The 14,104-nt window shown below is 38.7% G+C and overlaps 1 protein-coding gene across 1 annotated transcript; it reads left to right on the plus strand.

Annotated features, from left to right (window-relative positions):
* The first annotated feature begins 297 nt into the window (after positions 1–297).
* On the plus strand, positions 298–1,189 carry LOC108203924 (uncharacterized). The gene is made up of 2 exons (XM_017373127.2): positions 298–372; positions 784–1,189. The coding sequence occupies exons 1-2, from the start codon at positions 304–306 to the stop codon at positions 1,156–1,158; spliced, it is 444 nt and encodes a 147-aa protein (XP_017228616.1). The 5' UTR covers positions 298–303; the 3' UTR covers positions 1,159–1,189.
* The last annotated feature ends 12,915 nt before the right edge of the window (positions 1,190–14,104 follow it).

The following is a 14,104-nucleotide window of genomic DNA, read 5'->3' on the forward strand; positions in this document are numbered from 1 at the left end:
GAGAACCCAGCGCGGTTCGGGATTACTTCGCGGCTGATCACCGGCTGTAATCCGTAGCGTCCTAAAATGAATTTTGATGATGATATGATTATAACATGTTGCCATATTGCCACGATGCCATGATTTCTATACCATGATTATCCATGTGTTTTGCCATGTCCGTTCATCATATTATCATGAACCTTAATGAATGCTTTCGGACACCTTTGATATTATTATGATGCCATGTGTTTAGGACTGTTAGTACTTGCTGAGCGTCTTTGCTCATGTTCTCGTATTTAACCCCTTTTACAGCTAGCAAATATGGTACGCACAAAGCAAACAGCACGTAAATCGACCACTGGCTACGCAGAGAATTGTTTAAGGGCGAAGGTAGCATATATGATATAAGCGGCTTTCGCTATTATGTTTTGTACTAGTTAGATGGGCTGATCCACACTCTGAACTTATAAGATCTTTTGGGACTTTATTTCACCTTTTTGGACTTGTAATTAACTAAAGGTTACCCTTTTGGGATTTAAATTATGTAATCCTAATTTCCGGATTTATTATTTATCTGTCTCTTGTTCATATTATATCAATTCGTGTGTGTGTGTTGGTTTGGGGTGTGACATTTTGGTATCAGAGCCTAGGTTTAGAGTCCCTGGACAGCCCAATTAGGATCATAGGGTGTATAAGTATATTATATATATATATATATATATATATCGGGAGTATTATTATGCGTCGTTCGATTTAATCGTATCTAACCCTTTTGTATATATATATATATATTATTGACAGCAACGTGCGCACTCATCTTCGGTCCCGCCGCCTGAACCTATTCCCTTTTCTGTCTATGCTGACTTGAGGCTGGAGCTCGACACTATCCAAGGGAAGTATGACAGGCTCATGGAGCGCATTGAGGAGGTTTATTCGAGTGATCATATCATGGGTGACGGACCTAAGGAGAAGACCATCTCTAGGCTTGAGTCATTGATCCAGGTGGCCACATCCAGGTTGGAGAAGATGCCAGTACACCGTGACCGGTCCAGCCAGCTCACTGTGCAGATGATAGCGGATGAACTTAGGAGCATGGTCAAGATGCTGCGTGAGGACACGACCCCTAACATCCCTAGGACCCGTGAGGAGGAGACCGAGGAGGAGGACGAGGACTAGAGGACGTGACCTTTAGTTGCTTAGGCTGTTTCTTTTATCATGATGTTGTTTATTTCTGTTTCTAGACTTTCGTACTATTTTGATTCAGATCTGTACTCGTATTTCGTACTTTGACATTCGTACCTTTCGTTTCGAACCATGTTTTAATTCAGTAATGCACTTTCCTCGATTCCTATATTGCTCTTTAAATTTGCTTATAACCATGCATCTTTTCTATTGTTTATATCGAACTGCATACCATGATAATTGTGAATAATCCCGTAACCTTGTATCATTTAAAATTGTATAACTCTTATTTCAGAATATGGCACCTAAAAGAGCTCGAGGAAGACCCTCTAATAACCGAGAGAATGAAGAAGGAAACCGAAACGCGAACCAGAACCTTGACATAACACAACTTCTAGAATTGGTACGCCAACAAACAGCCACTATTGCCCAACAACAACAACTTCTTCAACAAATGCAACCACCACAACCACCTCCAGGAAATGTCACCACTTTCAAAACCTTCCAATCCGTAAAACCCCCGGAATTCAAAGGAACTCAAGATCCGGTTGAAGCTCATGCTTGGTTAAAAGAGATGGAGAAGGCTTTTGCCTTGACAAATGTTGGAGATAATCAGAAGGTGGAGTATGCTGCTTATTTTCTTAAAGGAGAATCGAACTATTGGTGGGAAACAGCAAAAGCTTTAGAACCCGAAGGAATTATTACTTGGGACAGATTTAAGAGAATGTTTTTGGATAAGTACTTTCCTCGCTATATGCAAACACAAATGGAGATGAAGTTCTTTGAATTAAAACAAGATAATATGACAGTTGGGGAGTATGAGAAGAAGTTCACTGAACTATCTAGATTTATGGGAGAGTATGTTGATTCTGAAGAGAAGAGAGCGAAGAGATTTCAACAAGGACTAAAGCCGTGGTTGAGAAGTCGGGTGGTAGCTTTTGAATTGACTACTTATGCTGAAGTAGTTCAAAAAGCAATGGTAATTGAAGGCGAAAGTGAGCAGAATCAGAAGGAGAAAGGCAACAAAAAGAGAAGATTTGAATCGGGAGAAGAAGGCACAAGTTACAAGGGCCAGAATCAAAAAGTTAATCAAAGGTTTAAACTTCAAAGTGGACCCGGAAACTTCAAGAAGAGAGAATCTGGGAACAAGTCACAAGAAAACAGATTTCAATCGAGTGGACAGAAACCCCCGCAAGGATCAATTCCGGAGTGTAAAGTTTGTAATAAGAAGCATACGGGGATTTGCAACAAGGCGAATGTAGTTTGTTTCAAGTGTCACGCAAAAGGCCATTATGCTCATGAATGTAAGAATCAGAAGGCCAATGTCACGTGCTACAAGTGTGGTAAAGTAGGACATGTGTCAAGGGAATGCAAAGGAGCGGTTAACAATCAATTGCTACAAATGACTGCTATGCCGTATCCGATGAATCAAGTAACTCCTATGCCAGCACCATCATTTCCAATGCCTTTCAATCAACCTCAAATGGCATCATCCTCATCTCATCCAGCTTTGACCTATCCGGCACAAGCAAGGACTTTCAACATGAATGTAAAGGATGCAATTCAAAGTTCTGATGTAGTTTCAGGTACGCTTTCTGTGAACGCTGCTAGTGCTAAAGTATTGATTGACTCGGGAGCTACAAGGTCATTTATTTCGAAGTCTTTTGTTGATAAGTGGAATTGTGAAACCCAATTGATGCATGAACCCCTATCTGTTGTCTTAGCTAATCAAGATAGAATATCTGTAGAACATGTGTGCCCCCATTGTACAATAGTGATAGCCGGACACGTTTTTCCTGCGAGTCTTATTCCTTTCCAGTTAGGCGAATTCGACGTGATTTTAGGGATGGATTGGTTGACAAGCTTTAATGCTCAAATAGATTGCAAGAACAAAACGGTAGTATTGAGTTCACCACAAGGCAAGAAGGTAACATTTAAGGGTCAAAGGCAAACTCAAGGATTTCTTACTTCGATGCAAGCAAAGAAGATGATTCGGAAGGGATGCGAGGCGTATTTGGCATATGTAATTGATAAGAGTAAAGAAGTTTCTAGCCCTGAAGACATTCCAGTAGTAAGAGATTTTATAGATGTGTTTCCCGAAGAACTTCCTGGCTTACCCCCGGACCGACAAATCGAGTTTACAATAGAACTTGCACCCGGCACCGAACCTGTTTCGAAGGCTCCTTATAGAATGGCTCCGTCGGAGATGAAGGAATTGGCGAAGCAAATACAAGAACTATTAGACAAGGGATTTATACGGCCAAGTGTTTCACCTTGGGGCGCACCGGTCTTGTTTGTGAAGAAGAAAGACGGGAGTATGAGACTTTGTATAGATTATCGAGAATTGAACAAATTGACGATTAAGAATAGGTACCCTTTGCCTAGAATTGATGATCTGTTTGACCAACTCAAGGGAGCTTCTTGTTTTTCGAAAATTGATCCACGGTCGGGATACCACCAATTGAAGATTAAGGCTGAAGACATACCGAAGACAGCTTTTCGAACACGATACGGACATTACGAATTCCTTGTTATGGCTTTTGGATTGACAAACGCACCGGCTGCTTTCATGGACTTAATGAATCGGGTATTCAAGGAATATTTAGACAAATTCGTGATAGTTTTCATCGATGATATTTTGGTGTATTCAAAGACGGAAGCTGATCATGAAGAACATTTGAGAATAGTGTTGGAAGTGTTGCGAAAGGAAAGATTGTATGCCAAATTCTCGAAATGTGAGTTTTGGTTGACGGAAGTAAGATTTCTAGGACATATTGTTGGAAGTGAAGGGATTAGAGTGGACCCCGAAAAGATTGAGGCTGTGATGAATTGGGAGAGACCAAAGACGCCAACAGAAGTGAGGAGTTTCATGGGATTAGCAGGATATTACCGAAGGTTTGTGAAAGATTTTTCAAAGATTGCCGTACCATTGACCAAATTAACAAGGAAGAATGAGAAATTTGAATGGACGGAGAAGTGCGAAAATAGTTTTCAGGAATTGAAGCAAAGATTAGTAACTGCACCGGTTTTAGCATTACCCGATGACAAGGGAGATTTTGTGATATACAGTGACGCCTCTTACAAAGGACTTGGATGTGTGTTGATGCAACATGGAAAAGTAATAGCGTACGCTTCGAGACAACTTAAGCCACATGAACAGAAGTACCCAACTCATGATTTAGAATTGGCTGCGATAGTTTTTGCCTTGAAATTGTGGAGACACTACTTATACGGGGAGAAATGTGAGATATATACCGATCATAAGAGCCTGAAGTACCTTTTCACTCAAAAAGAACTAAATATGAGACATCGCCGATGGTTGGAGTTGATCAAAGACTATGATTGCTTGATACAATATCATCCCGGGAAGGTCAACGTGGTAGCAGACGCATTAAGTAGAAAAGAGAAGTTAAATGTGATTTCAATGCCAAGGGAGTTGTCAAATGAAATTGAGAAGTTGCAATTGGAGTTTTGTGAACTTGGAGGGGCAGAAGAAATGTGTTATGCCATTACCTTTCAACCAACTCTGCTAGAGAAGATAAAGAAATATCAAGACGAAGTGATAACTCGAGAAGATAATCAGTTGACGGGAGAAGAAATTTGTACACAGAAAGATGAGCAAGGTGTGTTAAGATTTTCATCAAGAATTTGGATTCCGAATGTGACTGAATTGAAGAATGAAATTTTGCAAGAAGCACACAACTCTAGATTTTCGATTCACCCGGGAAGCACCAAGATGTACCAAGACTTAAAGAAGAATTTCTGGTGGCCGAACATGAAAAGAGAAATTGCAGAATGGACTTCAAAATGTGATACATGCCAAAGGGTAAAAGCCGAACATCAGAGACCGAGTGGTCTGATTCAGCCATTGAAGATTCCAGAATGGAAGTGGGAAAATATTGCCATGGACTTTGTAGTAGGATTACCTCGAACGCGTTCTGGACACGATGCAATTTGGGTAATAGTTGACCGTCTTACGAAATCGGCACATTTTCTTCCAATTAACGAGAAGTCTTCTTTAGACAGACTAGTTCATATGTATGTACGCGAAATCGTGTTAAGACATGGTGTACCTATATCAATAGTTTCAGATCGGGACCCACGATTCAATTCGAGATTTTGGAGGCAATTTCAAGAACATTTAGGGACGAAATTGAACATGAGCACGGCATATCATCCGCAAACTGACGGCCAAAGCGAACGAACAATCCAAACCATTGAAGATATGTTGCGAAGCTGTGCCATTGACTTTTCGGGAAGTTGGGACGAACATTTACCCCTTGTGGAGTTTTCATACAATAATAGTTACCATTCCAGCATTGGCATGCCACCATACGAAGCTTTATATGGACGGAAATGCAGAACACCGACGAATTGGGATGAAGTTGGAGAAGGAAAGGTTTTAGGACCTGAATTGGTACAACAAATGAAGGACACCATCACAGTAATCAAGAAGAGACTAATTGCTGCACAAGACAGACAAAGGAAGTACGCGGACCCCGCTCGAAAAGATGTGAAGTTTGAAATTGGGGAAGCTGTATTGCTAAAAATATCACCGTGGAAGGGTTTGACCAGATTTGGTAAGAAAGGAAAACTAGCACCAAGATACATTGGACCTTTTGAAGTCTTGAACCAAGTTGGAAAAGTTGCCTACGAGTTAGCATTGCCACCACAATATCAGCACGTGCATAATGTGTTTCATGTCTCATTACTCAAGAAGTATAATCCGGACGCCAATCATGTGATAGAAAGTGAACCAGTGGAGATCCAGACTGATTTATCATATGAAGAACATCCCGTACAAATACTAGATCGGCAAGAAAGAAAACTTAGGAAGAAATCAGTAAGCTTGGTAAAAGTGTTGTGGAGGAATCCAAGGGTAGAAGAAGCCACTTGGGAACTAGAGTCTGATATGCGGAATCGGTATCCTCAATTATTCTCCTAGATTCTGAGGACAGAATCCTATAAGGGGGAGAGGATGTAACAACCGGTAATTTTGAACTTTTTCATAAGTACGATACTTATATTCTAGGTTATTATGTCGATACGTGGAATTGTTATACAAGAGTGTATATATATTCTCTTGTTATGTGGTATTGCAAGTATCACTAATATAACTTTTATGCGATATATTTTGTACGCGAGTAAGATTTCTTGTTACGCGATTTAGTGATAATCGAGATTGATACATGACTTGATGGCATAATTAGATTCTATTTCGTGTATAAATAGTCGTATGCGAGAGATTTCGCTACGCGATTAATTATCTTGCACGATTCGATGTTAATTTAATAGTTGCGGCTACGCGATTTAATAATAGTAGAGATTATCGTAAATAGTGGTAAATTGTAATGCGAGCGATTACGTGATATGATATACGTATATAATTGTAGTGCAAAGTCGTTTCGTTGTGAATTATTACGTGTATTATTGTGTGTACATTCTTTTATTACATAGATTATATATTAGAGTGTAATACTTGAAAATGCTTTTAAAAATATTTCTTGGTCCAAAATTTTTGATCATGATTTTGTTAAACTTGTAAAATCTCATAGTATTTATAGTATTAATTTGATGATTTATGGAATTGTAGTTTATTTATTAAAATCCATTCATTTTATTCATACTTTTAATAATTATAAGATTACACTAGTACCCTTGCATGCATTTTGGTAGAGAATAGAGTCCAAGGGCATGACCGACTATTCACACCATTTGACTCTTGTAATTACATCAAAAACCCCACATGCAATTCCACTCAAGCTTGCTAGAGGGTTAGATTGGTAACTTCTTAAATCCACTAACACTTTTGGTCAAGTCATGATGATAAAAACAAGAAAGCACTCAACTTTCTCCACTTCACAAGATCAAAAACCACCAAAACTCTCCCCCCTCTCTCTCTCATTTCAGCCGAATACTACCTCCCTCCCAAACCCTTAAAATTTTCACTTCATAACCTCATATACACACATATTTTGCAACCCATCCAAGAGAGAAAAATCATCTCCTAGTCACAAGCTTCCATTTAAGGTTAGTTTGAGTACTTGCATGTCATCAAGCCAAGAGTTTTCGACTTTGGTTCTCATGGACCTAGAGTTGAACTCATTGTGGCTTAAATACTTGGACAAGGAATGGTCTTGAGGGAGTGTATCACCCCCATTTGTCAAGCCATAACCTTGGTTCAAGCCCTCGGCAATGACTCTCAAAGAGCCGAAGGGAGTCCATCGATTTGGATGATTTTGTGGATGTAATGAGATGTTTCTTACTGGGTTCTTTGAGTTTCAGTCTTTACAAGATTGTTTTACAAAGTTTTAAACATTGCATGTCAAGATCTTGCCAAGAAAGTTAGAGTTTATAAGTGCATGTCATGATTTTCATAGTATAAAGTGTATGCTGATTTTGTCACTTTTTAAACTGGTTTTTGATCATTGCATGCCTCGGTTTTTGCCATAAAATGCTAGTATAATATGTTCCATGATTAGTCATGTTCAGTTTTGATGTATTATGTGATTTTATATGGATTATGAGTTCGAAATCATGCTTAAAAATGCTGAAAACCAATCTGCTCTGCTCTGCTGTGATTTTTGGCTTCGGTAATGTGATTTTTGAGGCTTGATTTGTGTTGTAATTTCTTGTATAAGGCTATACAGTAGTGGTATATAGATTATAGATTAGAGTTGTTGGCTTGGTTGTTGTTGAATGGTGTTAAGATGGGTGATAAGGTGGAAGGAGGCACACACTAGCACTGGACAGAATTTTTGCACATAGAAACTAGGAGTTTTGGTGTTGATTTGGTTGGGTTTTGTTGGTCCCAAGTGTCCAGGAGTTGGGAGTGAGTTTTTTTATGATTCCAGTAGTCTTAAATCACCAAAGCCCCTGCATTTAGGTAGGTATACACACTCAAAACAGTAGATACCCCAAAACAGGGCAGAATTGAGCAACCTGTGTTCTTGTGAGGTTTTCACCTTGTCATGAGTGAGGCCTTCATGGGGCCTTGGCTTAACTGAGCTTAGTGAACCCTTAGGAAGCCTAACAAACCATTAGAACCCAAAACCTAGTGAGAAAACAGAGTTTTAAATCAGTAAACACAAGGCAGTTGGGAAACAGGGTAGTTTTCAGCAGTGTCAACTATGAGTAATAACCTGGGAAGTTTCAGATGGGGCCTTGGAGTGAAACCAAGTCTGAGAGATAGCCTTAAGAGTTGGAAATCCATGGGAATTGATTTGGTAGGAATGCACTTAGTACACATTAAGTTATCTCAGTTAGGATGCAGGTAGTGCAGAGAGGTTACAACAGAGAACCTCACTGTGCCCTTTTAACATTTTAAACCAATTTGTGTGAGGCCTTTGTATTGTATCAATTGCACAAGTAAGTTTAGAGTCTTAGAAACCTATTACAAGTAAATTAGAGTGAAGACCCTAGTTAGAGCATCTTATTCTCACTAAGAAACCAAGAGCAACCTTAGAGAGCCATTGGAGAGTTGTAAGTGCAACTCTTGCATGATTGTCAAGGGTATAAGGGCTGAGTTTTTGCAAGCACTATTAGGATTAAGATAAGGTCAGTATGGGGAGTTTAGAAGCTTAGAAGTAAGCCTTTGTGTGTTACTTGCTCATGTGTTTAGGAGTTTAAGTATGTAGTATATATATATATAGTTAATAAATCATGCCATGCCATTATGTGACTATGTGAATTATGTGACTATGTGGAGTATGTGAATACATGATTATGTTAATTGTCTTTCATATGTATAAATGAGCATGTATACCTATAATTAAATACGTGTAATGACTCTTATAGCGATAGTTAGCTAATAATAGAGTATTAAGATACGTAACTAGAGAATAGGCGCGTGTAATGTAAATTAGACTTAAAGTGCCATTTAGTGACGAGGTTAATATAATGTGTAGGTTCCGAGGCGAAAGGAAAAGCTCGTACTATCAAGATTGAATAATCTCAGAATCTTGCAAAGGCAAGTTACTACATCCTTAACTTTACAATTGTTGCAAATATATGTGCACCCGTGAACTCATAAATCCTTATGAATATTTAGTTGCGATAATCACCATACCTATTATGTTCGCAAATACCTTGATATAAAAATTCCGATCATACCAGTACCTTCCTTTCAAATATATTCTTACACTTGTACCCAAAATGTTAGATTCCCTATTAAAAACTTCCAATAATACCATGACACGTACACCTTCATAAATACCGAATAACACTTGATAGAATTGACTTTCTTTTGACTTTGGAACTTACCCCCTTAAGTCCAATATGCGCTTGACACATCATTAGTGAATTTGAATCCCTTTGCCTTATTTCAATAAAAGATGATATAAACCTTTTTTCCGGCATCCATGTTATAAATCAAAATAAACTATAAAATGTTTTCTTTAGTGATTTGGACTAGACGCAAGTCCTTTTCACATATTATTAGGCTCACATATAGCCTAGGGATCCCATTATATTTGAGAACCCAGCGCGGTTCGGGATTACTTCGCGGCTGATCACCGGCTGTAATCCGTAGCGTCCTAAAATGAATTTTGATGATGATATGATTATAACATGTTGCCATATTGCCACGATGCCATGATTTCTATACCATGATTATCCATGTGTTTTGCCATGTCCGTTCATCATATTATCATGAACCTTAATGAATGCTTTCGGACACCTTTGATATTATTATGATGCCATGTGTTTAGGACTGTTAGTACTTGCTGAGCGTCTTTGCTCATGTTCTCGTATTTAACCCCTTTTACAGCTAGCAAATATGGTACGCACAAAGCAAACAGCACGTAAATCGACCACTGGCTACGCAGAGAATTGTTTAAGGGCGAAGGTAGCATATATGATATAAGCGGCTTTCGCTATTATGTTTTGTACTAGTTAGATGGGCTGATCCACACTCTGAACTTATAAGATCTTTTGGGACTTTATTTCACCTTTTTGGACTTGTAATTAACTAAAGGTTACCCTTTTGGGATTTAAATTATGTAATCCTAATTTCCGGATTTATTATTTATCTGTCTCTTGTTCATATTATATCAATTCGTGTGTGTGTGTTGGTTTGGGGTGTGACATTTTGGTATCAGAGCCTAGGTTTAGAGTCCCTGGACAGCCCAATTAGGATCATAGGGTGTATAAGTATATTATATATATATATATATATATATATATATATATATATATATATATATATATATATATATATATCGGGAGTATTATTATGCGTCGTTCGATTTAATCGTATCTAACCCTTTTGTATATATATATATATATATTATTGACAGCAACGTGCGCACTCATCTTCGGTCCCGCCGCCTGAACCTATTCCCTTTTCTGTCTATGCTGACTTGAGGCTGGAGCTCGACACTATCCAAGGGAAGTATGACAGGCTCATGGAGCGCATTGAGGAGGTTTATTCGAGTGATCATATCATGGGTGACGGACCTAAGGAGAAGACCATCTCTAGGCTTGAGTCATTGATCCAGGTGGCCACATCCAGGTTGGAGAAGATGCCAGTACACCGTGACCGGTCCAGCCAGCTCACTGTGCAGATGATAGCGGATGAACTTAGGAGCATGGTCAAGATGCTGCGTGAGGACACGACCCCTAACATCCCTAGGACCCGTGAGGAGGAGACCGAGGAGGAGGACGAGGACTAGAGGACGTGACCTTTAGTTGCTTAGGCTGTTTCTTTTATCATGATGTTGTTTATTTCTGTTTCTAGACTTTCGTACTATTTTGATTCAGATCTGTACTCGTATTTCGTACTTTGACATTCGTACCTTTCGTTTCGAACCATGTTTTAATTCAGTAATGCACTTTCCTCGATTCCTATATTGCTCTTTAAATTTGCTTATAACCATGCATCTTTTCTATTGTTTATATCGAACTGCATACCATGATAATTGTGAATAATCCCGTAACCTTGTATCATTTAAAATTGTATAACTCTTATTTCAGAATATGGCACCTAAAAGAGCTCGAGGAAGACCCTCTAATAACCGAGAGAATGAAGAAGGAAACCGAAACGCGAACCAGATACTTGACATAACACAACTTCTAGAATTGGTACGCCAACAAACAGCCACTATTGCCCAACAACAACAACTTCTTCAACAAATGCAACCACCACAACCACCTCCAGGAAATGTCACCACTTTCAAAACCTTCCAATCCGTAAAACCCCCGGAATTCAAAGGAACTCAAGATCCGGTTGAAGCTCATGCTTGGTTAAAAGAGATGGAGAAGGCTTTTGCCTTGACAAGTGTTGGAGATAATCAGAAGGTGGAGTATGCTGCTTATTTTCTTAAAGGAGAATCGAACTATTGGTGGGAAACAGCAAAAGCTTTAGAACCCGAAGGAATTATTACTTGGGACAGATTTAAGAGAATGTTTTTGGATAAGAACTTTCCTCGCTATATGCAAACACAAATGGAGATGAAGTTCTTTGAATTAAAACAAGATAATATGACAGTTGGGGAGTATGAGAAGAAGTTCACTGAACTATCTAGATTTATGGGAGAGTATGTTGATTCTGAAGAGAAGAGAGCGAAGAGATTTCAACAAGGACTAAAGCCGTGGTTGAGAAGTCGGGTGGTAGCTTTTGAATTGACTACTTATGCTGAAGTAGTTCAAAAAGCAATGGTAATTGAAGGCGAAAGTGAGCAGAATCAGAAGGAGAAAGGCAACAAAAAGAGAAGATTTGAATCGGGAGAAGAAGGCACAAGTTACAAGGGCCAGAATCAAAAAGTTAATCAAAGGTTTAAACTTCAAAGTGGACCCGGAAACTTCAAGAAGAGAGAATCTGGGAACAAGTCACAAGAAAACAGATTTCAATCGAGTGGACAGAAACCCCCGCAAGGATCAATTCCGGAGTGTAAAGTTTGTAATAAGAAGCATACGGGGATTTGCAACAAGGCGAATGTAGTTTGTTTCAAGTGTCACGCAAAAGGCCATTATGCTCATGAATGTAAGAATCAGAAGGCCAATGTCACGTGCTACAAGTGTGGTAAAGTAGGACATGTGTCAAGGGAATGCAAAGGAGCGGTTAACAATCAATTGCTACAAATGACTGCTATGCCGTATCCGATGAATCAAGTAACTCCTATGCCAGCACCATCATTTCCAATGCCTTTCAATCAACCTCAAATGGCATCATCCTCATCTCATCCAGCTTTGACCTATCCGGCACAAGCAAGGACTTGCAATTATTCACGCGCTTATATTCTTTTTCTGCAAGTGCACTTGTGAGAACCATTTCAGCTTTGGCAGCGATGTTCATTCTATCTTCCTCGTCATGAGTATATTCACTCATTTTCTTTTCGTAGATGACATCATCAATAATTTTGGTTGGAATGATAATGCCATCCTCTATAGCCATCCAAACTTTGACACCTTGAGATCGAGCATAGATGCGGAATCTCGTTTTCCATGTTGCAAAGTTGGTGCCATCGAATAGAGGTGGTCGGGAGCTAGATAGACCTTCACCGCAACCAATGGTATTTAAATACGCCATATAGGATCACTGCTTGTTGTGCCTGTATATCTGAAAATCACTTGACAAACACGTTAAGCAGCACAGCTCTGATACCAATTGTTAGGTCCTGATTAAGGCGTTGAATTAAGCTAGAAGGGGGGGTTGAATAGCTTAATGTCCAATTAAAAATTATAATTGCCTTTTAAAAATATTTTCCAAGTTTTAAATATTTTTACCGTGTTGTTTAGCAATTATATGTGCGGAAGTAAAGAGCAAATATAACACGGTCGATTTTATCCTGGTTCGCGATGGAGCAACCTCTAATAGATTCTCTCACCCCTAGTCCAGTCCCCGAGCTCCTCTCCGGACTCGAGATTTTTCACTATAAGAAAGATGTACTCCTTATAGCTGGCGGAGAAGCCGTTACAATCTAAACTTACAAATATTTATCTTGGTCCGTAACTACCCGTTACAACCTCACAATAAATGTAAAAACTCTACTTGACTTATCTTAGAACGTAACTCCCCGTTACTTCTTCAAAGTCGATGTAGAACCTTGGATCTTAGGTCTTAGATCTTGGGTCTTTTCTTTTCCTCACGGTGCGAAGACGACTAACTCCCCGTTAGTACGTCTAAGACTTGGGTCTTAGAACAAGAATCACCTCACTTCACTTCACCTCACTGCAAAAGTTAGAAAACAATATCTACGAAAACAAACAAGTTGTAAAAGATATGTTTTGAACTAGTATGTTACGGTACTAGTTCGGAGATGACAATAATATTCAAGTTATAAATATTAAAGTCAAGTTAGATATACTTGTAAACAAGTATACGTTTGATTTCTCCAAGTTAAGTTAATTTGGGGAGTAATCAAAAGAAGTCTTTCTTTTTAAGCTTGAGAGCTTAGGACTTCACTAGTATTCTTTTTCTTTTAGATCAACTCTTTTATGATCGAAGAATACTTGATTTACAAATCTCCGTTTCGAGATATATTTGAAGATCTCGGAGATTGTATAATATCCTTTCTTTTAACTTGATACACAAGTTTTTGAGGATATAAGAAAGCTTCCACGAACTAAGTTCGGAATATTCGATATCTTTCCCGAGATATATAAAGTTAGGTTAGTACGGGATCGAATAAGCTTTCTTTTGCTTCTTCAAAGTTTAGCAAAGACAATAACAACAATAAAATGTTGCTAAACTTTTCTTTTGAAGCTTTCGCGTATAAAAGCCGTTAGAATCGTATCTTTCTCTTCCACACAACGCTAAGGCGATAGATGGAAGTACGATCTTGCTTTTATAACGAATTTGACTCTATGTCAAATATCTCCCTTATTGGAGATAAGTACTCTTGAACTTTAGTTCAAATCAAGTGAGCACTTTCACGGATTTTTGTTTGTTCTTTTGTTCTCTTTAAAAGAGAAAGATATATCTTTGATATCTTGAACAAAT

The sequence above is a fragment of the Daucus carota genome, chromosome 3, assembly GCF_001625215.2.
Source record: "Daucus carota subsp. sativus chromosome 3, DH1 v3.0, whole genome shotgun sequence".
Lineage (NCBI taxonomy): Eukaryota > Viridiplantae > Streptophyta > Magnoliopsida > Apiales > Apiaceae > Daucus > Daucus carota.

What these genes read in the sequence shown, in the direction of transcription:
- LOC108203924 (XM_017373127.2), top strand. Translation starts at nt 304, where the DNA reads ATGGTACGCACAAAGCAAACAGCACGTAAATCGACCACTGGCTACGCA. An exon ending in AGAATTGTTTAAGGGCGAAG is followed by an intron (nt 373 to 783) that starts GTAGCATATATG and finishes TATTATTGACAG; the next exon opens with CAACGTGCGCACTCATCTTC.